The sequence below is a fragment of the Hemitrygon akajei genome, chromosome 12, assembly GCF_048418815.1.
Source record: "Hemitrygon akajei chromosome 12, sHemAka1.3, whole genome shotgun sequence".
Taxonomy (NCBI): Eukaryota; Metazoa; Chordata; class Chondrichthyes; order Myliobatiformes; family Dasyatidae; genus Hemitrygon; species Hemitrygon akajei.
In genome coordinates, this window is record NC_133135.1 from 26256447 (window position 1) to 26282196 (window position 25750).

General features: G+C 41.0%; 1 protein-coding gene across 1 annotated transcript in view; it reads right to left on the reverse strand.

Annotated features, from left to right (window-relative positions):
* plppr5a (phospholipid phosphatase related 5a) overlaps positions 1 to 25750 on the reverse strand; it is a 200239-nt gene that overhangs the window by 7936 nt on the left and 166553 nt on the right. The window contains exon 5 of the mRNA XM_073062749.1: positions 19149 to 19283. Coding sequence (XP_072918850.1) covers positions 19149 to 19283 — 135 coding nt within the window. The remainder of the gene's footprint in view (positions 1 to 19148; positions 19284 to 25750) is intronic.

Consider the following 25750-nt stretch of genomic DNA (forward strand, 5'->3'; position numbering starts at 1 on the left):
TCAGAGGTGTCAGTGTTGCAAATGAACAGGGGAGACTATGGAGCCATGAGGGAGGAGCTGGCCAAAGTTAACTGGACGGATATCCTAGCAGAAAAGACAGTGGAACAGCAATGGCAGGTATTCTTGGGAATAATGCACATGGTGCAAAATCAGTTCATCCCCCGGAGAAGGAAGGATTCAAAGGGGGGAAAGGGGCCACAGTGGTTGACAAAGGAAGTCAGAGATTGCATAGCATTAAAAAAAAGGAAGTATGACAGAGCTAAGGTGAGTGGGAGGACAGATGATTGGGAAGTTTTTAAGGAACAACAGAACTTAACTAAAAAGGCAATACGGGGAGAAAAAATGAGGTACGAATGCAAGCTAGCCAGGAATATAAAGGAGGATAGCAAAAGCTTTTTTAGGTATGTGAAGAGAAAGAAGATAGTTAAGAACAATGTTGGGCCCTTGAAGAATGAATTGGGTGAAATTGTTATGGGAAACAGAGAAATGGCAGAAGAATTTAATAAGTACTTTAGATCTGTCTTCACTAGGGAAGACACAAGCAATCTCCCAGATGTATGGATGGGCCAAGGACATAGGGTAACAGAGGAAATGAAACAGATTGACATTAGGAAGGAAACGGTGATGAGTAAACTGATGGGACTGAAGACTGACAAATCCCCAGGTCCAGATGGTTTGCATCCTAGGGTACTAAAGGAGGTGGCTCTGGAAATTGCGGATGCATTGGTAATCATTTTCCAATGTTCCTTAGATTCAGGATCAGTTCCTGAGGATTGGAGAATGGCTAATGTTATCCCACTTTTTAAGAAAGGAGGGAGGGAGAAAACAGAGAACTATCGTTCTGTCAGCCTAACATCAGTAGTGGGGAAGATGCTAGAGTCCATTATTAAAGATGAAATAGTGGCATATCTAGATAGCAGTGATAGGATTGGGCCGAACCAGCATGGATTTACCAAGGGCAAATCATGCTTGACTAATCTATTGGAGTTTTTCGAGGATGTAACCAGGAAGTTAGACAAGGGAGATCCAGTGGATTTAGTGCACCTCGATTTTCAGAAGGCATTTGATAAGGTCCCACATAGGAGACTGGTGGGTAAAATCAGAGCTCATGGCATTGGGGGGAAGATATTGACATGGATAGAAAACTGGTTGGCAGATAGAAAGCAAAGGGTAACGGTGAATGGGTGTTTCTCGGAATGGCAGGTGGTGACCAGTGGGGTGCCACAGGGCGCGGTATTGGGACCACAGCTGTTTACCATTTATGTTAACGATTTGGATGAAGGCATTGAGAATGACATCAGCAAGTTTGCTGATGATACTAAGCTGGGTGGCAGTGTGACGTGATGAGGATGTTAGGAGAATTCAGGGTGACTTGGATAGGCTGAGTGAGTGGGCAGATACTTGGCAGATGACGTTTAATGTGAATAAGTGTGAGGTTATCCACTTTGGGAGTAAGAACAGGAAGGCAGATTGTTATCTGAACGGTGTAGAGTTAGGTAAGGGAGAAATACAAAGAGATCTAGGAGTACTTGTTCATCAGTCACTGAAGGTGAATGAGCAAGTGCAGCAGGCAGTGAAGAAGGCTAATGGAATGTTGGCCTTTATTACAAAGGGAATTGAGTACAAGAGCAAGGAAATCCTCTTGCATTTGTACAGGGCCCTGGTGAGACCACACCTGGAGTATCGTGTACAGTTTTGGTCTCCAGGGTTAAAGAAGGACATCCTGGCTATAGAGGAAGTGCAGCGTAGATTCATGAGGTTAATTCCTGGGATGTCCGGACTGTCTTACACAGAGAGGTTAGAGAGACTGGGCTTGTACACGCTGGAATTAAGGAGATTGAGAGGGGATCTGATTGCAACATATAAGATTATTAAGGGATTGGACAAGATAGAGGCAGGAAATACGTTCCAGATGCTGGGAGAGTCCAGTACCAGAGGGCATGGTTTGAGAATAAGGGGTAGGTCATTTAGGACAGAGTTAAGAAAAAACTTCTTCTCCCAGAGAGTTGTGGGGGTCTGAAATGCACTGCCTCAGAAGGCAGTGGAGGCCAATTCTCTGGATGCTTTCAAGAAGGAGCTAGATAGGTATCTTATGGATAAAGGAATCAAGGGATATGGGGACAAGGCAGGAACCGGGTATTAATAGTAGATGATCAGCCATGATCTCAGAATGGCGGTGCAGGCTCGAAGGGCCGAATGGTCTACTTCTGCACCTATTGTCTATTGTAATATCTGTACCAAGATTTCAGATCATATTAGTAAGTCAAATATAAAGCAGTAGTATTTTTGGGATTGTGTACTGTACTTCTAGGGATCTTTTGATTGTGCATTAGAGAAAACCCAAATAACCTCGAATTTTGACTGGTTTCGAGTTCCTTACTTGTTCTGTACAAGAGCTAGGTAATGTTAGAGATCTAGAAGATTATAAGGCTAACAGGAAGGAGTTTAAAAAGGAAATTAGGAGAGCCAGAAGAGGTCATGAGAAGGCCTTGGCGGGCAGGATTAAGGAAAACCCCAAGGCATTCTACAAGTATGTGAAAGCAAGTGGATAGAAATTTAATTTTAGCCCACAATTTATATTTTGGATTCAATTGATGTATCATACACCTTTGGCTGCTGTATTTACCAATAATCAGCGATCCCCTTGTTTTAGGCTTTTTCGAGGTTCTAGACAGGGCTGTCCTTTAAGCCCTTTACTATTTGATATTGCCCTGGAGCCCTTGGCAATCGCTCTTCGTGATTCACCCAATATATTTCACATTATTCGTGGGTATGGGACGCATAAGATATCACTATATGCAGATGACCTGTTACTATACATCTCTAGCCCAGAGAAATCCATTCCTGCAGTAATATCACTACTTGCTGCTCTGTTTAGTAGTTTTTCTGGTTATAAATTGAATCTTAATAAGAGTGTGCTTTTCCTATTAAATATGGAAGTTCCAATTTATAGACAATCACTATTTAGATTGGTTACTAATTATTTTATTTATTTGTGTGTTAAAATTACCAAGAAGCATAAGGATCTATTTAAAGTTAATTTTTTTACCCTTAATTCATCATGTTAAACAACTGTTACTAAATGATCCCCATTGTCCTAATCTTTGATTGGTCAAATTAGTGCTATTAAGATGATTATTTTACCTAAATTTCTGTATCTATTTCAGGCGTTATCAATTTTCATTCCTAAATCTTTTTTTGATATTATTGATTCTAAAATTTCTTCATAAATATGGCAGAATAGAAATTCCAGGTTAAGTAAGAAATATTTACAGAAATCAAAAAAGGAAGGGGGTTTGGCTTTGCCGAATCTTAGATTTTATTATTGGGCAATTAACATTCAATATTTAATGTTTTGGACACGAGTTGGGTGAAACTCAATGTCTATGATGGATGAACCTCGAGCGGGAGTCTGTACAGGGGTTTTTGCTGGCTTCTATTTTAGGGGCTGTGCTTCCCTTTGCACTTACTAAATTGAATAAACAAATGATAAATCCAATAATTAAGCATACAATATGAATATGGTTTCAATTTTTGTGAATTTTTTGGATTGAATAAATTTATCCTGTCAAGTTCTATTATATCTATTTTTTTCTTTCAACCATCTAGAACTGATCAAGCTTCTCTTTTATGGAAAACAAAGGGAATAACATGTTTTCATGATTTATTCATGGATTATTGTTTTATGTCTTTTGAACAGTTGTCTAATAAATATAATTTGCCCAGATCACACTTTTTCAGATATTTACAGATTAGAAACTTTCTCAATGCTACTTTAGCTACCTTTCCGATATCACATCAAATTGAAGATACAGAAATTTTTTTAAGTTTAAATCAATATCAGAAGAGTTTAATAGCATTTATTTATGATTTAATTATGAAAAAATGCTTAGGTACTTCTGATAAAATTAAGAAAGAGAACTTCAAATACCTTTATCTACAGAGAAATGGGAGAAAGTTCTTCAACTAGTTAATACTTCTTCAATGTGTGCCAGTCACGCTTTGATACAATTTAAGGTGGTTCATAGGGCTCATATGTTCAAGGATAAGTTAGCTCGCTTTTACTGCCATATAAATCCTGTTTGTGATAGATGTAATTCTGAAGTAGCTTCCTTGACACAAGTATTCTGATCTTGTCCTCTTCCAGGAAAATATTGGAAAGATATTTTTGATATTATTTCAGTAGTTCTGTGTGTTGATTTACAACCTCATCCTATTACTGCAATTTTTGGACTACCAGTGATAGACTCCAGTCATTTATCCTCAGCAGCTTGTCGTCTAATTGCATTTGTTACATTAGCCAGAAGATCCATTTTACTTAAATGAAAAGATTCCAATCCCCCTACCACATTTCAATGATTTTCCCAAATGACTGCATGTTTAAACTTGGAAAAAATTAGGAGCGCTACAATGGATCCTTTGGTTAAATTTGAAGAAACTTGGAGGTCATTTATTTCATATTTTCATATGATGTAAGTCAACCCTTTCTGAATCCTTTTTTAGTAATTTTTTGCTCATGTATAGAAGAGTGGAGTTAACGACAGATTATAATTTTAGCTGATGAAATATGGCAGCCCAATCTTTCTTTGTTTTTTTTTAGTTTAGTGTTTTTTTTCTACCTTTATAAAATATCTTTTCCATGATTCGTTACTAAGAGATTGGGAGGCTAAACTACATTTGTTACTTGGAATCTGTGTTTGTACATGTTAATCGTTATTAATATAATCCCGATCTCTTTGTATCATTATTATTAGTATGTTTATTAATTTGAAACTTAATAAAAAGATTGAAAAAGAAAGAAGAGCAAGAGGATAAGACGTGAAAGAATAGGACCTATCAAGTGTGACAGTGGGAAAGTGTGTATGGAACTGGAGGAAAGAGCAGAGGTATTTAATGAATACTTTACTTCAGTATTCACTATGGAAAAGGATCTTGGTGATTGTAGTGATGACTTGCAGCAGACTGAAAAGTTTGAGCATATAGATATTAAGAAAGAGGATGTGCTGGAGCTTTTGGAAAGCATCAAGTTGGATAAGTCGCCGGGACCGGATGAGATGTACCCCAGGCTACTGTGGGAGGTGAGGGAGGAGATTGCTGAGCCTCTGGTGATGATCTTTGAATCATCATTGGGGATGGGAGAGGTTCTGGAGGATTGGAGGGTTGCGAATGTTGTTCCTTTATTCAAGAAAGGGAGAAGAGATAGCCCAGGAAATTATAGACCACTGAGTCTTAATTCAGTGGTTGGTAAGTTGATGGAGAAGATCCTGAGAGGCAGGATTTATGAACATTTGGAGAGGTATAATATCATTAGGAATAGTCAGCATGGCTTTGTCAAGGGTAGGTCATGCCTTACGAGCCTGATTCAATTTTCTGAGGATGTGACTAAACACATTGATGAAGGAAGAACAGTAGATGTCGTGTATGTGGATTTCAGCAAGGCATTTGATAAGGTACCCCATTCAAGGCTTATTGAGAAAGTAAGGAGGCATGGGATCCATGGGGACATTGCTTTGTGGATCCAGAACTGGCTTGCCCACAGAAGGCAAAGAGTGGCTGTAGACAGGTCATATTCTGCATGGAGGTCGGTGACCAGTGGTGTGCCTCAGGGATCTGTTCTGGGACCCCTACTCTTAGTGATTTTTATAAATGGCCTGGATGAGGAAGTGGAGGGATGGGTTAGTAAGTTTGCTGATGACACAAAGGTTGAGGATGTGGATAGTGTGGAGGGCTGTCAGAGGTTACAGTGGAACATTGATAGGATGCAAAACTGGGCTGAGAAGTGGCATATAGAGTTCAACCCAGATAAGTGTGAAGTGGTTCATTGTGGTAGGTCAAATATGATGGCAGAATATGGTATTAATGGTAAGACTCTTGGCAGTGTGGAGGATCAAAGGGATCTTGGGGTCTGAGTCCATAGGACGCTCAAAGCAGCTGCGCAGGTTGACTCTGTGGTTAAGAAGGCATAAGGTGTATTGGCTTTCAGTAATCGTGGAATTGAATTTAGGAGCTGAGAGGTAATGTTGCAGCTATGTAGGACCCCATTCAGACCCCTCTTGGAGTACTGTGCTCAGTTCTGGTCACCTCAGGAAGGATGTGGAAGCCATAGAAAGGATGCAGAAGAGATTTACAAGGATGTTGCCTGGATTGGGGAGCATGCCTTGTTTTTGCTCTACCTTAAACATCTCTTCCTTTTACTCATCCAGTTCTCTTTTAAATGCTATAATACTACACCTGCCAGTGTATTGCAGACATTAACCATTCACTGTGTAAAAGAACTGTTCTTCAAGTCACTTTTGGTTCCAGTGCCAGTCAGCTTCATTTTATGCCTCAAAGTTCTTAACTTATCCACCCATTAGAGTTATTTCACTGCCCAGCAGTCACCTCTGTCAAATCCCCTTCCACCCTCCACTGTTCTAACAATCCCTACTTCTCTAATCTATTCACATAAAACACTTAAATTCCAGCAGCACATCAGTGAATCTCTAAAGCACCACCTCTAAATCTTCAAGATTTTCTAAAGCATTGTACCCAGAACTGGACATGATACTTCACATTTGTGAATGCCAAAGAAGAATAATGCGAACTGCCTTAATTACTATCGCCCAGTAGCACTCACATCTATAGTGATGAAATGCTTTGAGAGGTCGGTCGTGACTAGACTAAACTCTTGCCTCAGGAAAGACACTGCAATTTGCCTATTGCCACAGTAGGTCAATGGCAGACACAATCTCAATGGCTCTTCACACAGCTTTAGACCACCTAGACAATACAAACACCTGTGTCAGGATGCCATTCATCGACCATAGCTCAGCATTTAACAGCATCATTCCCACAATCCTCATTGAAAAGTAACAGAACCTGGGCCTCTGTACCTCTCTCTGCAATTGGATCCTCAACTTCCTAACCAGAAGACAACAATCTGTGCAGATTGGTGATAACATATCTTCCTTGCTGACAATCAACACTGGTGCACCTCAGGGGTGAGTGCTTATCCCACTGCTCTACTCTCTCTATACCCATGACTGTGTGGCTAGGCATAGCTCAAATACCATCTATAAATTTGCTGATGATACAACCATTGTTGGTAGAATCTCAGATGGTGAGAGGGTGTGAGATATACCAGCTAGTGGAGTGGTGTTGCAGCCAGAACCTTGCACTCAATGTCAGTAAGACGAAAGAGTTTATTGTGGACTTCAGGAAAAGTAAGATGAGGGAACACATTCCAATCCTTAGAGAGGAATCAGAAGAGGAGTGAGTTACCAGTTTCAAGTTCCCGGGTGTCTATACCTCTATAAATAAAACCCTGAATCCTCTACCTGCCACTTTCAATGAACCATGCACACAAGATCGTAGGTGCTGGAATCTGGACTAAAATACAAGCTGCTGGAGGAAATGGTACTGATTTTTTAACCTACTCTGTTTGTGCAGGGGAATACCGTGCATCTAGTGATCATAATGAAATCATTAATTTCAATATTATTATGGAGAAGGATAGGCCTGTTCCTTGGGATGAGATTCTAAATTGGAGAAAGGCCAATTTTGATAGTGTCAGAAAGGATCTGACAAGTGTGGATTGGGACAGGCTATTTTCAGGCAAAAGTGTGCTTGGTAAGTAGCAAACCTTCAAAAGTGAAGATTTAAGAGTACAGGAGTCTATATGTTCTTGGCAGAATAAAAGGCAAGGACATCAGGTTTAGGGAACCTTGGTTTACAAGAAATATTGAAGCCCTGGTTAAGAAGATGAAAGAGTTACATAACAGGTACAAACAGAAAGGAACAAATGAGCTAATTGAGGAATATAAGAAATCCAAGTAAACACATAAGGAGGAAATCAGGAAGGATAAAAGAGGTTGCTCTAGCAGATGAGGTGAAGGAGCATCCCAAGGACATCTACAGATATATTAAGAGCACAAGGATTGCAAGGGATAAAATTGACTTTCTTGATGAGCAAAGTGGTCATCTATGCATGGAGCCAAAATACATAAGGGAGATCTTAAATGGATTTTTATTTTATTTTTATTCGGGAGATGGACACAGAGTCTATTGAAGTGAGGCAAAACAGCTATGAGTTCATGGACCGTATACAGATTACAGACGTGATGTTTGCTGTTTTGAGGCAAATTCAGGTGAATAGATCCCCAGGGCCTGACAAAGTATTCTTTCAGTCCTAGTGGGAAGCTGCTGCAGAAATAGTAGAAAATGTCCTCAGCAATACGTGAGGTACTGGAGGATGGCTAATGTTGTTCCATTGTTTAAGAAAGGCTCTAAAAATAAGACTGTAGTTTATAGGCTGGTGAGCTTGATAGCAGTAGTTGGTAAGTTATTGGAAGGTATTCTAAGGGACTGGATATATAAGTATTTGATTAGACAGGGACCAATTAGGGATAGTCAACCTGGCTTTGTGCATTTTAGTTTGTGTCTAACCAATTTTAACAGAATTTTTCAAAGAGGCTACCTGGAAAGTTGCTGAAGACCAGGCAGTGTACATTATCTACATGGATTTTTAGCAAGGTCTTTGACAAGGTCCTGCATGGGAGGTTGGTCAAGAAGGTTCAGCTGCTTGGCATTCAGTAAATGGATTAGACATTAGAAGCCAGAGAGTGGTAGTAGGTGGTTGCCTCTCTTATTGGAGGCCTGTGACTAGTGGTGTGCCACAGGGAATGGTGCTGGGTCCATTGTTGTTTGTCATCTATATCAAAGATCTAGATGATGATGTGGTAAACTGGATCAGTAAATTTGTGGATCACACCAAGATTTGGGGTGCAGTGGACAGCAAGGAAGACTATCAAGGCCTGCAGTGAGTTCTGGAACAGCTGGAAAAATTGCATATGGAATTTAATGCAGACAAGTCTGAGGTGTTGCACTTTGGGGGGGGGGGGGGACAAGCCAGGGTTGGAACTTGTACAGTGAGTGGTAGGATGAGGAGGAGTGTGGTAGAACAAAGGGATCTGGGAAATCATATCCATAAATCCTTGAAGGTGGCATCACAGGTTGCTAGGATCATAAAGATAGCTCTTGACACATTGTCCTTCATAAATCAAAGTATTGAGTACAGGGACAAGACACGATCTGCAGATGTTGGAAATCAAAGTAATACACACAAACTACTGGAGGAACTCAGCAGGGCAAGTGGCATCTATGGAAAAGAGTAAACAGTTGACTTTTGCACCAAGACTCTTCATCCGGACTGGAAAAAAAGAGATGAGATGTCAGAGTTAAAAGGTGGGGGGACAGAAGAAAGAAGTACAAGGTAGTAGGTAATAGGTGAAATCCGGAGAGGAGGAGGAAGAGTAAAGAGCTGGGAAGTTGATTGGTGAAAGAGATAAAGGGTTGGAGAAAGGGGACTCTGATACAAGAGGATAAAAGGCCATGGAAGAAAGGGAAAGTGGAGGAGCACCAGAGGGAGGTGATGGGCAGGAAAAAGATAAGGTGAGAGAGGGAAATGGGAAGGGGGAATGGTGAAGGAAAGGGGGGGGTGGCACCATTACTGCAATTTCATGAAATCGATATTTATCCACTGATATTTTTTATTAACCAACAGATTTTCACAGCTACTTGGTCTATATCTCTTCCTGCTCTGTCGCTTGTAAAAATGCCATCCCTTTCTCTCAATTCCTCCATCTCTGCTGCATTGCTCTCAGGATGAGGCTTTTCATTCCAGAACTATTGAGATGTCTTCCTTCTTCAGAAAGGGGCTTTCCTTCCCCCATCATCAATGTTGCCCTCAGTCGCATCTCTTCTATTTCACACATGTCTGCCCTCACCCCATCCACCCGCCACCACACCAGGGATAGGGTTCCCCTTGTCCTCACCTACTACCCCACTAGCCTCCATGTCTAGCACATAATTCTCCATAACCTCTGCCATCTCCAACGGGATCCCACTACCAAGCCAACCTTTCACTCCCCCCCACTTTTTGCTTTCCGCAGAGATCACTCCCTTTGTGACTCCATTGTCCATTCAACCCTCTCCACTGATCTCCCTCCTGGTGCTTATCCTTGCAAACAAAACAAGTGCTACACCTGCCCCTACACCTCCTCCCTCACTACCATTCAGGGCCCCAAGCTGTCCATCCAGGTGAGGGGACACTTCACCTGTGAGTCTGTTAGGGTCATCTACTGTATCTGGTGCTCCTGGTATGGCATCCTGTATATCGGTGAGACCAGACGTAAGTTGGGAGACTGCTTCTCCAAGCATCTATGCTCTATCCACAAGTAAAAGAGAGATCTTCCAGTAGCCACCCATTTTAATTCCACTTCTCATTTCCATTCCAACATGTCAGTCCATGGCTTCCTCTGCTGTTGCGATGAGACCACACTCAGGTTGGAGGAGCAACACCTTATATTCCGTCTGGGTAGCCTCCAATCTTATGCCATGAACATCGTTTACTCGAGCTTCTGGTAATGTCTCCTCCTACTTCCCCTTCACTATTCCCCATTCCCTTCTCTCACCTGATCTGTTACGTTGCTGTTGTATAAGAGATTAGTAAGGCCTAATATGGAGTATTGTGTACAATTCTGGTCACCTACCTGGGAATGATGCCAATAAGACTGAAAACGTGCAGAGAAAATATAACAAGGGTGTTGCAAGGACTTGAGGATCTGAGTTATAGGGAAAAGTTTAATAGATTAGGACTTTATTCCCTAGAACATAAGAGAATGAGGTGAGATTTGAAAGAGGTATACAAAGTTTTGAGGGCTATAGAAAAGGTAAATGTAAGCAGACTTTTTCCACTGACTTTGGGCGAAACGAGAACTAGAGATCATGGATTAAGAGTGAAAGGTGAAATGTTTAAGGGCAACTTGAGGAGGATCTTCTTCACTTAGAGGATGGTGAGAGTGGGGAACAAGCTGCCAGCACAAGCGGTGGATTTGAGTTCGATTTCAATATTTAATAAAAAATTGGAAAGATATATGGATGGGAGGGGTATGGAGTGCTATGGTCCAGGCAGATTATTAGCTTGGCATGAAGTAGATGTAGCCTGTTTCTGTAGTGTTTTATGACTCTAATTGAAAATAATGAACAATAGGAACTAAAAGAGTAGGTCCATTGCTGTGGGGAATATTTAAAAAAGATTGCCTAATTCTCTTGTAAAGCATTCTACTGTGTGCTATTTTAATTGAAACATTAAATTGTCTAAACCTAGAAAGAACAAAAGCCCAGGATTATGCACTGGAACTTTCACAGCTAGAATTTCTGGTGGTATTTTCGTGACATCAGTCGTTTTGTCTTTAGCAAGGGCAAGCGATGTGGATATGATTGTTCACAAACACTCTGGTCTTTTTATATCATTAATTGCTCAGCAATTTCTGGTCAGGAAACTCATTTCTGAATCCTCTTAGTTTTTTGTCAGCTTATGTAAGCCATTTTCTAAGGGTATAACATAAACGGATATTTCCACAGCTCTAAATAAAAACACAAAATCCTATCATCCTAAGATGGTTCTCTGCTTTTTTTATAACCAAAGTCAGAGGTCACTTCCCATCTTCCATCTCTCTGTGGGGCCGCAGTCGGATTTTTCTGCATGAGCGGGAAATGTAAAGCGACAGATCCTCTTGCTAGATCGTGGCACCAGAGGCAGTTCGCACGACCATTTTGTGGACACAGAAGCTCTGTTCTCCAAATGGCAAAGCTGAGGAGGTGCTCTATGGGAGTGACAATTGCTCACACTAGCACCTGTGAAGTAAACCCAGGAACATGCCTGCACTCAGGCATCAGCTGTCTGGCTGAAATGCACTCTCCAGTAGGTTCAGCTACTGCAGTCTGTCAGGGCACTGGAGATGAATGGAAACCACTGAGCACAGTTGGACACGACGTGAGCTGACTGCTGCCACTGCACCTGTTTATTAGGTTAATCCATTCTTCTATGATTAGTATCACTCTGTCTCTACACAATACCCCCTTGAGCTTTCAGTTTTTCAAATTGCTGTTTATTTCTCCTCTGTGATCTGTCTCTGTCTTCCCCCATGGCTAAGGTATAAGTCATAATCTCTCCTCTCCCTCTTTAAGAGGATTCAGAAGCAAAATGTCCTGTCTGGACAATTCTATGATTTCTACCTATGGAGGCCCATCAGCTAGTCGTGCTGCCCCACTTTGACCTATGTTTTATTGAGGTCTGTCTGCGTGGAGTTCACCCATTTTCCCAGTGACTGCATGGATTTGCCTCCTTCAGATCCAGTTTCCCCCCCATGTACCAAAGATATCAGGGCTGGCAGGTTAAATGGTTATTTTAATCTTACGCCTAGCCTAAGTGGGAGGTAGAAGAATCAACGGAGAGTTGATAAAGGGGTGAGGAAATAGACTGATAGGATTGTACTGAGAGCCAGTATAGACTCAGTGGGCAAAAATGGAAATACAGATAGCTCAAGAATTTTACTACCTCCACAGAATGTTTAGATAATCTTGTGCAAGTTTTCCCTTTTTATGGCTCCGTCTGGATAAACAAAAACATCGAAATGGTGGGCTTTGAAACAAAGCTTCTCAGCAGGAACTGCAGGCTACAATAAAGGTAGCTTGTCTTCCTGCTATGAGGGTAACATTTTTTAAAATGATATTACTGTCACCCATGATTCTACAGACAAGTACGGTTGGAGCTTTTATGCCACTGCTACAGCCTGACACAGCCAGCAACTGCAAAAAAACTCTTAGATGTGCAGAGAATGTAATTGTGTCCTTAATTGGAACTTTGTGTTTGATAGCAACTGTTAGGACAGACAGATTTGAAGAAATTCAAGGCAAATACGTGATCAATGTATGGATATACTACCCTGAGATTCATTTTTTGCAGGCATTCACAGTAAAAGAAATACTGCAGAATCAAAGAAAAACTACACCCAAACAAAAACTGATTAACACCCAATGTGCAAGAGAAGACTAACTGCAATACTGAGAACATGACTTGTAGAGTCCTTGAAAGTGAGTCCATAGGTTGTAGAATCAGTTCAGTGTTGAGGTGAGAGAAGTTATCCACATCGGTTCATGGGAAAGATGTTTGCAGTGTAATAACTGTTACTGAACCTGGTGGTATGGGACCTAAGGCTCCTGTACTTCCTGCTTGATGGCAACAGTGAGAAGTGTGTTTGGCCAGAATAGTGGGAGTCCTTGATGATGGATGCTCCATCTTCTGTGGCTGTGCTCCTTGTGGATGTGTCAATGGTGAGAAGGGCTTTGCTTGTGATGGACTGGGCTGTATCCACTATTTTTTGTAGGCTTGTCTATTCTTGGACATTGGCATTTCCATACCAGGTCATGATGCAACCAGTCAGGATACTATCCACCGTGCATCTATGGAAGTTTGTCAGACTTTTAGACAATGTACCAAATCTACACAAACATCTAAGAGTGTAGAGGCGCTGAAGAGGGCAAAGCACACTTTTAAACATCCACCATAGAAACAATCATGTGGACTAGCTATGGGATGCACTGCCCCAATTCAGAAAAATAATTTCAAAGAATTCAAAGTACACTTATTATCAAAGTCAATATGAAGTATACAACAGACATCCATGAAACAAGGAAAACTATGGAACCTGGTCAAAGAAAAACACCAAACCTTCCCCACAACACACAAAAAACAAATCACACCAACGCCAACAAAAAAGATCGAGCGAAAGACACAAAATATAAACACAAAAATTAAGGAGTCCATATTCAGTTTGGCTCAGTGTTCATTATTTGCAAGCCATCCCGATTTAAAGCCACTCAAAATCTCAACCGTAAAAAAAGACCAGAAAACACATCATAATATGAACTACAGACCAATCCACAAACCGCAGAACTTCTGTACCATCCTCTGACAGAATCGTGGGACAGAGTCCCATTAAAATACAGGGACTTTCCTTTGGGAGCAGCGAGTAAGAGGGAGAGAGAGACTCTCACAGGCAGACTCCTTCTCCAGCTCCAGGGAGTGAGAGGCTGGTAGATGGAGTTGAACACTTGTGTGCCTTCAGTACTCACCTTGATGTCTTTATTCGTCCTCGATACCTTAATAAGCAAGATCAGTGAGAAATGTAGTTGATCATGGGCTTGTGCCCTATCTCCAACCTTCTTGGCCTCGAAGCCACTTGCCTCCCAGAACCCTCTCTGAGACAGCAAAGTGCCAGATTGTTCAACTGGCCCGTAACCTCACCAAACTTTAGTTCACAGGCTCCAACGGTACCAGAAACATATTTGAAAGAAAAAGAAGATGTAAAAGAAGCAGTCCCATGGACCATCTCCAGGATGTCTCCAATTGTAGTGTTGTTTTCTGGAACCATCTTCTTCTACAGTGCCTCCAAAGACTGTCCTCATCCATCTTCAAGGGATAGGGCACAAAGTGCAGAGGAACATCATCTCCAAGTCACAATCCACAAACTCAATATATCACAGCACTATCAAGTTCAAGTTTATTGTTATTCAACTCCATGCATGTATACCGCCAAGTGAAACAACATTCCTCTAGACCAAGGTGCACAACACAATACATATAACTCACACACAACACATAAAGCAATACTACCACAAATAAATTAACACGTAATAAGTTGCATTTCCAGCAAAATGTAAAAACAGTAGAGTATATGCTGCTGACGCTTCATATACGATGAGACCTGGGTGGTAGCAGGGAGTTCAGCAATCTCATAGCCTGGGGGAGGAAGCTGTTTCTCATTCTAATGGTCTTTGCCCTAAGGCTACGATACCTCCTGCCAGATGGTAGGAGGCCAAAGAGACTGTTGAACAGATGGGAGAGACCATTGACATTGCTGAGGATCCTGCATACACAGTGCTCCTGGTAAATATCTCAGATGAGTGGAGGAGATATCCTGATGATCCTCTCAGCAGACCTTGCAATTCTTTGTAGGCTGTTGTGGTCAGAAGCCTTGCAATTCCCATACCAGATGGTAGTGCAGCTGGTCTGGACACTCTCTAAGGTGCTCCTGTAATAATTGATTAGAATGGGTACTTCAAAGATATAACTGCAGCATTTTACTTTTGGACACTACCACCACATTTCTGAAGGTCATCTAGGTACAGGTAACAAGTGCTTCACTTTCAATGGCAATGCTGAAAGTGATTTAAAGTAATAGTCTGTTCTGAGTCACTCTTGCTTGAATCCCAACTCATTCATCTATTGATAAATGTGTTGGGATTCTGCAGATGCTAGAAACCCAGAGAAACAAATACAAAATGCTGAAGGAACTCAGCAGGTCAGGCAGCATCTAAGGAGAGGAATAAACAGTCAATGCTTCAGGCTGTCACGGGTCTTAGCTTGAAACATCACTGTTTAGATCTCTCCATAGATGCTGTCTAATCTGTTGAGTTCTTCCAGCATTTTGTGTGTGTAGGTCTTTTATCTACTGATATGCTTGTCTGTCTTATTATCCTTGTTCATGGGATGAGCTGCACAAAAAACATAACTCCTTATAACTTATTTCATGTAACACACTGCTTTTGTGTGCCACACACGGGAAGTTTATCATAGAGCTGACCTAAGTTCACACTCACTTTCAGATCTTTAATTCAGAGTTCTCGATGTGGGTTGCATACAACTGCAGAGTGATACTGGACCATACACATTCACATTAGATGGCACTCCATCCTCACTGATGTTGTTTAATTGGACTTTTACTGCACATGCAAACCCTGCGAGTCTCTAGTATCTAAGTAATTCTTAAGGACGGGTTAGAGTTTGCTTTGCCTCAAGAGCTCAATACAATCTGGGCTCTTGCTAGGAAACCTGCAGACCATATTTCTCAAGTTTGATTGCTTCTTTACCTTTCCATCCTTAGCTACAAACCAAACTATTGCCCTCCTATGTCTCCCTTTCACCCCCTCTCCAAAGATAGCTCAGCCTAGACTTTGGTAATCTGAACCCCCATCTCCATATTGTATCCTCACAACTCCTCTTCTGATCCTCATAGAGCACTAAAGCACAGAAGCATGCCCTTCGGCCCATCTAGTCCATCTTGACCTAATATTCTGCCTAGTCCCATCGACCTGTGGCTGGACCATTGCCCTCCATACCTTTCCCATTCATGTACTTATCCAACTTCTCTTACATAGGAGATTGGTGGGTAAAATCAAAGCTCAGGGCATTGGGGCGAAGACATTGACATGGATTGAAAACTGGTTGGCAGATAGAAAGCAAAGGGTAGCGGTGACTGTGTGTTTTTCAGAATGGCAGGTGGTGACTAGTGGGGTGCCACAGGGCTCGGTATTGGGACCACAGCTGTTTACAATTTATGTCAACGATTTGGATGAAGGCATTGAGAATAACATCAGCAAATTTGCTGATGATACTAAACTGGGTGGCAGTGTGACATATGATGAGGATGTTAGGAGAATTCAGGGTGACTTGGATAGGCTGGGTGAGTGGGCAGATACTTGGCAGATGACGTTTAATGTGAATAAGTGTGAGGTTATCCACTTTGGGAGTAAGAACAGGAAGGCAGATTGTTATCTGAACGGTGTAGAGTTAGGTAAGGGAGAAATACAAAGAGATCTAGGAGTACTTGTTCATCAGTCACTGAAGGTGAATGAGCAAGTGCAGCAGGCAGTGAAGAAGGCTAATGGAATGTTGGCCTTTATTACAAAGGGAATTGAGTACAAGAGCAAGGAAATCCTCTTGCATTTGTACAGAGCCCTGGTGAGACTACACCTGGAGTATTGTGTACAGTTTTGGTCTCCAAGGTTAAGGAAGGACATCCTGGCTGTAGAGGAAGTACAGCGTAGATTCACGAGGTTAATTCCTGGGATGTCTGGACTGTCTTACACAGAGAGGTTAGAGAGACTGGGCTTGTACACACTGGAATTAAGGAGATTGAGAGGGGATCTAATTGAAACATATAAGATTATTAAGGGATTGGACAAGATAGAGGCAGGAAATATGTTCCAGATGCTGGGAGAGTCCAGTACCAGAGGGCATGGTTTGAGAATAAGGGGTAGGTCATTTAGGACAGAGTTAAGGAAAAACTTCTTCTCCCAGAGAGTTGTGGGGGTCTGGAATGCACTGCCTCAGAAGGCAGTGGAGGCCAATTCTCTGGATGCTTTCAAGAAGGAGCTAGATAGGTATCTTATGGATAGGGGAATCAAGGGATATGGGGACAAGGAAGGAACCGGGTATTAATAGTAAATGATCAGCCATGATCTCAGAATGGTGGTGCAGGCTCGAAGGGCCGAATGGTCTACTTCTGCACCTATTGTCTATTGTTCTAGTCTCACTGACCTCAGAAGAAGAAAAAACTGCTTGTATTTACCCTATCTATACCCCTTATAATTTTGTAATGGCCATTTATTTTAAAAAATTAATTCAAATCTACTTTCATGACTATTGGCAAAAATGTATTGATCCTCTTTGCATTGTGGTTATTGAGGATAAACAGGGGTTCCTTTAGTGGATCTAGGGTATTTATTCATCTTATCAATCTTTAACAAACCTTTGTCAGTGTCCTTTTCCAAAGTAATATTGCTGTTCTGTCCCAAACACTGCATGAGATTTTGGTAGGAACTTATGCTCATATTACTAAAGCCCTTGAAAGATGAAGCTTTCCCAGCTTTTTCAGTAACAACAGTGTAGTCTTATCTAATACATGATCGTTCATGCTAGTGAGGGATGGATAATTGGACAAAGAATTCCCATTTGAAACTTTGCCATTTGGGAATGTGATGAGGAGGAATTTCTTCTTCTAAGAGAATTGTGAATATTTGGAGAGTTCTAACCTAGGGAACTATGGATACCAAGTCACTAAGTATATTAAAAGAGAGTTGAGGACACAGCTCAGCACATCATAGAAACCAGCCTACTCTCCATGGATCCTGTCCATACTTCTTGCTGCCACAGTTTAGCAACCAGCATTATCAAAGTACCCACCCACCATGGACATCCTCTCTACTTCCCACTTCCAAAGGGCAGAAGATACATTCTACCTGGCTCAAGGACAGCTACTATCCTGCTGCTATAAAACTATTGAATATTTCCCCACTATGATAAGATAGACTTTTGACCTCATGAATGTACTTTGTTGTAACTTTGCACCTTACGTTCTTCTTGCACTGCATTTATCTGTATTGTATGCTTCTCTGTGGGCCGGCTGGTGGTGTAGTGGCATCAGCGCTGGACTTCAATGCAGATGGTCCAGAGTTCAAACCCAGTCGGGTCCCAACCATCAGCAGTATCTGCACGGAAGAAAGGCCTGGCCATCTGCTTCCATATCTTGCCATAAAAACCCTATGGACCCCATGAGGTTACAAAGAGTTGGACTCGACCTAACAACAACAACAATACTTCTCTGTATCAGGGTGTCACAATAGCATACCAGTTAGTGTGACTCTATTACAACTTGGGGTGCTGAAGTCTGGAGTTCAATTCCGGCGTCTTCTATAATAAAGTTTATAAAGTTTCCGCCCGAGGTCCAAAGACGTACCAGTTAGTAGGTTAATTGGTCATTGTGAATTGTCTTAAGAACAGGCTTGGGCGGTGTGGCTCAGTGGGCCAAAAGGGCCTGTTCCATGCTGTATCTCTAAATAAAATAAAGTAACACTTTGTTCTGCACTGTTTTATTTTGTGCAACCTCAAGATACTGTAGTAAAGAATTGATTTGTATGAACAGCATGCAAGACAGGTTCTTTACAGTACCTCAGTACGTGGGACAATAATAATCAAATTTATTTATTTTACTTGGTTAGATACAGTGCAGAGTAAGCCCTTCTGGCCCTTTAAGTCATGCCACCCAACAAACCCCAATCTAACCATAGCCTAACCATGGGACAATTTACAATGACCAAGTAACCTGACAAGCAGTACGTCTTTGGACTGTGGAAGGAACCTGGAGCACTTGGAGGAAACCCATATGGTCACAGAAAGAACGTACAAACTCCTTACAGACAGCAGTGGGGATTGAACCCGGTTGTTGGTACTGTAAAGCATTGCGCTAACCACTACACTACCGTGCTGCCCTCTACTGATTTACTGATCAGCAAAGTGGGCTGATCAGTACACATTACATATTTATGTTCCAATTTCTTACATAACTCTTCCCTTCAAATTATTAAGGTTTTCAAGTATTTGGGAGGAGCAAGATATTTAAAACTACTTTTAGTTTGGACAGTAAACATATTTATTGCAGAGGAGATAACAGATGCAAATGCATGTTTTACTGTATTTAACTTACCTGTATCGCACTTAATTTTCCTAATGGACTTTCCATACGTGATTGGGTGATCAGAGACATATCCGTCATGCTGCCGGTTGGTAGATTTTCATTTACAGTGTGTCTTCCCTTAAAGTTATGTACCACACATGCAACCTTTTCACATGTAAAATAAGAGAAGAAAGATATTAGTACATGTTGTAACATTTGAATTCATTGGCTTAAATTATCAACATACATGTATATGCTGATTAGACTTTTCACCGTTAACTTCTCTTTATGAGCCTAGTATGAGAAATTTCTGAGGTAAATTTCAATCCTTTGGAGATTTTGTTTTGCATAAGTTAGGGACTTTCCACTTATTGGATCTGAGTTCAGCTGTGAAACTCAACAGAAAAGTGGAGTTCAGTGGCATGAATGCATTAAACACATTGGCGAGAAGAAGACAGAAAATGTAAACTAACACCAAGCCACTTAGAAGGAGTTGAGAGCTTACCAATGGACCAAGGAAGCTTAGAAAAGGAACGTAGAGCTGTCCTCAGAATTGGCTTCAATGTAGTTAGTTCCTAGGTGGAACATGGGGTTGGGGGTTGGGATGTAGTGTATAAAATACCTATTTGGCAGGGCATTTACATGGAAGTGGTAAACTTGGTGGGAGTTGCACCGAGGTTTTCCAGTAGCCCCATACATAACATCTGGCAGTTCTCAGCAAGGCCCATTACTTTGGAAGATTGGATTTTCAGTATCTTGTGTATCTATTATATTCTCTTCTATTTAAGGCAGTCTCCCAGATCATGGAGGACTTGATTACAATTCTCTGGGTTCTGAGGTAGTTAATTTTGGACACACAGAGTGTGCCATTGATGGAGCAGCTTGATGTACAGGTCCACAATCCCTTATCCAAAATCCTTGGGGCCAGTTGCATTTTGGAATTCAGAATTTTTCAGATTCCAGAATCCCTCCTGATTGGTTCCGGGACTCCCCGCAGATATTAAAGAACATGTATGCTCAAGTCCCTTATTTAACCCGTCTCAGTGCGGGTGGATTTTAGGACCCAGCGGAGATCCAGACCTACGCACATCTCCCGTATACTTTAAATCATCTCTAGATTACTTATAATACCAAATACAATGTAAATGCTATGTATGTAGTTGTGATACTGCATTGTTTAGGGAATAATGACAAGAAAAATATTTTTTTCCAACAAAAACATTCAATAAAACATAAAAATACACAGCTTCAAACGAACCGAATCAAACACATGGTAAATGACTTATTGGAATAAATGTAGAACATCACTGTCACTATAAAACTTCAGTAACTTGTCTTTCTGTTTCTTTAAATCATATACGGAGGTGGTTCTGACACCATATTCTTCAGTAAGACATAGACACACCACGATCAAGCTTCTGCAATAACTCCACTTTCTGCGTTATTGATAATGATAGATGCTTCCTCGTTGTTACCCATAGGGGTATCTGCAGCTCTTTTTGACATTTTCACAGTGAAATTAAACGTAAAGTCAACAGTGAACACAAAATATCAGCGAACAGCAAATGCACGTGTAACCAGTACGAATGCTGAGCCACAGCTGACGTCTAGACGCCTCTGCTAGTGCTGCCATGTCACACTTGAGTGACGTCAGCTGTTGGCAAAAAAAAAACTTCGGTTTTCGGAGCTTTTTGGATTTCCGAATTTCGGATAAGGGATTGTGGACCTGTATTGGATTTTTTCCACTACTTACACTAGGCTTCCGTGTAGCCATGATGAATGGGTTCTAGGTTATCAACGCTACCCTAAATGATCCTTCCTCATTTTGAATGATCATGGACCAATGGTTCCCATGTATTGGTGAGGATATTACACTATTTCAAAGAGGGTTTGAGAACATCCTTGAATCATATATTCTTGCTGTGAAAGAACTCAGAATACTGTGTCAGTATCAGGACTCTGCCACTGGCTTTCAAAATCCTAGCTCTGTTCATTGGAGGTTAATGAGTTCAATTATTGCTTTAGTGCTGGATTTAATTCACCTATTCTGCTGATGGATATGGAGTATTTTGCAAAGGTGGCATTGCTGGCATCTCCCCACTGCTTTGAGGTATTTGCTTCAGAAAAGTGTGGGAGGTTGGGGAAATCACCATAATCCAGGCTCAAGGACAGCTTCCATCCCACTGATATCAGACTCTTGAATCGATCTCTTGTAAGATAGACTCTTGACCTCACAATCTCCCTCATTATGATCTTGCACTTTATGGTTAGTTGGACTGCACGTTCTCTGTAGATGTTATACTTTGTTCTGCATTGTTATTATTTTACCTCGTTCTGTTTCAGTGCACTGGGTAATGATTTGATATGAATGAACTGTATGCCAGACAAGCTTCTCATTGTATCTCGGTACATATGACAATAACAAACCTATACAAATGTCAATACCATGCGCATGAGATTTAAAGTCTTCTTCTCCAAACACCATATTTCTCAGATGGTCAAAAGTTGTAGTATCACACTGAGGTGATGGCAAATTTCATTAACGTTTCCCTTCAATGAGTGATAGCTCCATGACATGAACTAGGGATCTAACGAAATATTCCCCAAGGTTGATAAGATGAACTCCTGACTTAACAAACTACCTCAGTGTGATCTCACACCATACTGTTTTCCCACATAACACTTTCCCTGTAGCTGTTACAATTTATTCTACTTTCTGTAATTGTTTTATCTTGTACTTCCCCATGATACTGTGTAATGATTTGATCAGTATGAAAAATATGCAAGAAAATCTTTTCATTGCACCTCCATACCTGACAATAATAGACCAAATTAAACTCCAATATGAGAAGCAGTCCACACATTCTAGGGTCTTGTCCTAGACTATCATCAGTGTGCAATGTACTGTAGGAGGACAGGAGATTGATGGGTGCTGGTAAGATGTGGAGGAACGTTAGTTTTGTGGATATTAAGTGCAAGGTCAGTTTTCTTGTGAGCATCAGTGAACAGGTCATCAATAACCTATAGCTTTGCCTCTGAACCTGTGGATTGATATATTGCACATCAACAACAAAAGCATGGATGCCCTTTGTCCTGAAGTAGATGTAATGCAGGTTAAACATTTTACTGTTTGTCCTGTAGATCAGCTCCACTCCAGTAAGAAGCTTGTTGTGGATGAGAAACAGCATCACGGTGAGAAATACTGAGTAGCGGGTTGGGTTGATGACCTAGCTTTGCTTAAGACCAATATACATTGAGACTGGGACTGCTGAGAACATGTAGTCCAAGATCATGACTTGCATGTTGTCAGGCTAGGTCCTTAGGATTTTTAGGAATAAGTTAGGGCTCTATTCCCTCGAGTGTAAGGGAATGAGGGGAGATTTGATAGAGGAATACCAAATTATGTGGGTCTCGATAGGGTAAATGCAAACAAGCATTTTCTATTGAGGTTGGATGAGACTAGAACCGGTATTTCTATGGTCACCGCTGCCATGTATTTAATATTTCGGTAATATTTGAATAACATTGTAAATATATTGTTTGATTAAAGCATTCTTTGTTGTCTACAAACTGTATTTCATTACAGGTTATACGTAAAAGTATGTGAATGGCATACGTCATTACACTGCATCGTATATGTGTGTCATTACACCATCATGTGATATCCATGCACCTCACTAAAAGAAAAAGTAAAGTAGACAAGTTCATCTTTCAGCCCTATGTTTTCTTTTGATTAGTTTTGGAGTTAGAATAGAAATGCCAGTTTGTCACAAATGCCTTTCAGAGGTGGAAAACCACTATATTTCCTTGGACTCCAGGCTCGCAATTGTGTGATTGTCAGTATTCAGGGGCAGCTGAGGAAGGGCAATGACTGCTGGATTTTCCTACAATGCTCTGACGCTTCATTGTGCATCGTCTCCAAGAAAATATAGGGACCATAGCTGTACACCCCTCTGTTCCATCAGTCAGGAGGAGATGTGGAGGATCTTTAGATATGGCTGCTGCATAAATTTGGTAGTGATACATGAATCACAGAGTCAGAACACTAAAGTACAGAAACTGGCACTTTGGCCCATCTAGCCTATGCTGAACCTTTTAATCTGTCTAGTAAATGAATGAATCAAAGATGACTACCTACCTGTTGAAGTGCAGCGAGACATTAGAGTTTAAAAAATCATGCAGCATGCTTTCTTCACAATTGGAAAGAAATGGTCAAGTTAAAATAAACAGCAGCAGGTGTTTCTTCGGGAAGGAAGAAAGACAGTCCAGGAAAAAAAAACAGAAAATGGACAAATTCATGGGTTCATACACAGTGAGTATTGGGTGATAATAATCATAAATAAAAAAATGTAGAAATGACTGGCTACAGCAGGAAAAAATAGATGTGTTCAATTGCACAAGAGATAACTGGTTGACATGTACTGAATGAATTGAGTAGCATTTTGGAGCAAATAAAAAAGCCAATGAGAAACAAGTGCCAATAGGTGGAAGAGCATACAGTTTGCTTAGAAGTTTGGCTACTCCAACCAAGCCAGCTGAAATGAACTTTGCTGACATCGTGAAAATAATGCAGGACCAATTAGAGCCAAACTCCATTGCTAATTGCAGAATGCATTAGGTTTCATAAAATGAATCAAAAGGAAGAGATGTCCATTTCAGTGTATATGGCTGAATTGAAGAAATTGTTTGAGCATTGCCAATTCAGTAATGGCCTGAATGGTGCACTGAGAAATCATTTACTTTGTGGAATTTTGCAAGAAATCATTCAATCAATCAGCCTTATAACTGAAGCACAACTCACATTTAAAAGAGCAGTTGAAATCACTGTATTAATGGAAAAAGCAGACAGGCGCAATTTAGTTACAGTCAGGAATGAAAGTGAGCATAAACAAAATTGCAATGCAAAAAAAAAAAAAAATCCTACCTGGCTGAACAAATTGTGCTAATGTTGTGGGAAGGGATCACATTACACCAGGCCAATGCAGAGGTAAAGACAAAACTTGCAGAAAATGCAACAAAGTAGGACAAAGAGCATGACAAAAAATAAATGGGCTGCACATGGAAGAGAAAGGGATAAAAAGTCAAGTTACAGTTTCAAAAAGAGTACTACACAGAGGCAGTACCCCCCTTCCCATGTTAATGAAAAATCTTATCATGAACAGAGTGACATGGAATTGTGTATCTTTGAAATTTACGGTGTAAAAATTAACACTAGTCAAGTAATATGGCTTATGAAAGAAGTGAACGACAAATTAAGTAAAATGAAATTGGACTGTAGCTCAGCTGTTTCAGTCATTCCACAAAATGAGTTTGAATGGTTTTTCAAAGATACCAAAATAAAGTATGCAGATATTCAAACTTACACCAAGGAAAAGGTAACTCCTGTGGGAATGACATCTGAAACTGAGAAATACAACGACCAATAAACCACATTCAGCTTGTATACAGTAAAAACCGAAGGACCAATATTATAGGGGCATGATTGGCTGAGATCCATCCACCATTGCATGCCATAGCCTCTGCAATAGAGTCATAGAAACATGGCAAGCCTAGAGCACAATACAGGGCCTTTGGTCCACAAAGCTGTGCTGAACATGTCCTTACTTTAGAAATTACCTAGGGTTACCCATAGCCCTCTATTTTTCTAAGCTCCATGTGCCTATCCAGGAGCCTCTTAAAAGACCCTATCATATCCACATCCACCACCATTGCTGGCAGCCCATTCCACACACTCACCACCCTTGAGTAAAAAACTTAGGCCTGACAACTCTGTACCTACTTCCAAGCACCTTAATACTGTGCCCTCTCGTTTTAGTCATCAGATGAAAGCAAATTAAGGTACTGGATTTTGCCACAGCAGTGTTCAAAGATGGCATTGGAAAACTCAAACATATCAAGGGTAAAATAGTGTTGAATGAGAATGCCACACCCAAGTTTTGCCAAGCCCGTCTGGTACTTTATACCATCCATAATGAAGTTGCCAGTGAGCTATATTGCATGAGGCAGAAGGAATTTTTTCCAAGTTTGTGCGGAGCCCATGAGCAATACCAGTGATCCTGTACCAAAGAGGGAAGGGTCGATCAGAATCCGTGATGCCTTTAAGGTCACCGTCAACTCAGTACTGAAAGCAGACCAATACCTTCTGCCCAGGATAGAGGACATCTTTGAAAAAAATTTTGGAGGAAAGCTCATCAGCAAAGTGGATGTAGCTGAGACCTACTTATGGATGGAGATGGAAGAAGATTCCAAAGAGGTTCCCACCATCAACTCTCAGAGAGGGCTTTATCACAATTATAGGCTTATTTTTGGAGTAGCAACCGCACTCGTCCTCTGGCAGAAAGCTTTGGACCAGGCACTGCAAGGCTCCCCAGGCGCTTAGTGTTACCTGGATAACATCATTGTTATCAGTAAGGATGACAAGGAACCTCTCCAAAAGTTCAAGACGGTGTTATAAAGATTAAAAGATAATGGGCTTGGAGCATGACAGAACAAGTATGAATTCTTAGAATTAAGCATCACTTACTGTGAGCACACCATTGACACACAAGTTTGTGAGAAAATCCAAGCAGTGGAGGATGCCCCAAGGCCAAAGAACATTTTGCAGTTGCAGTCCTTTTTAAGCGGCACACACA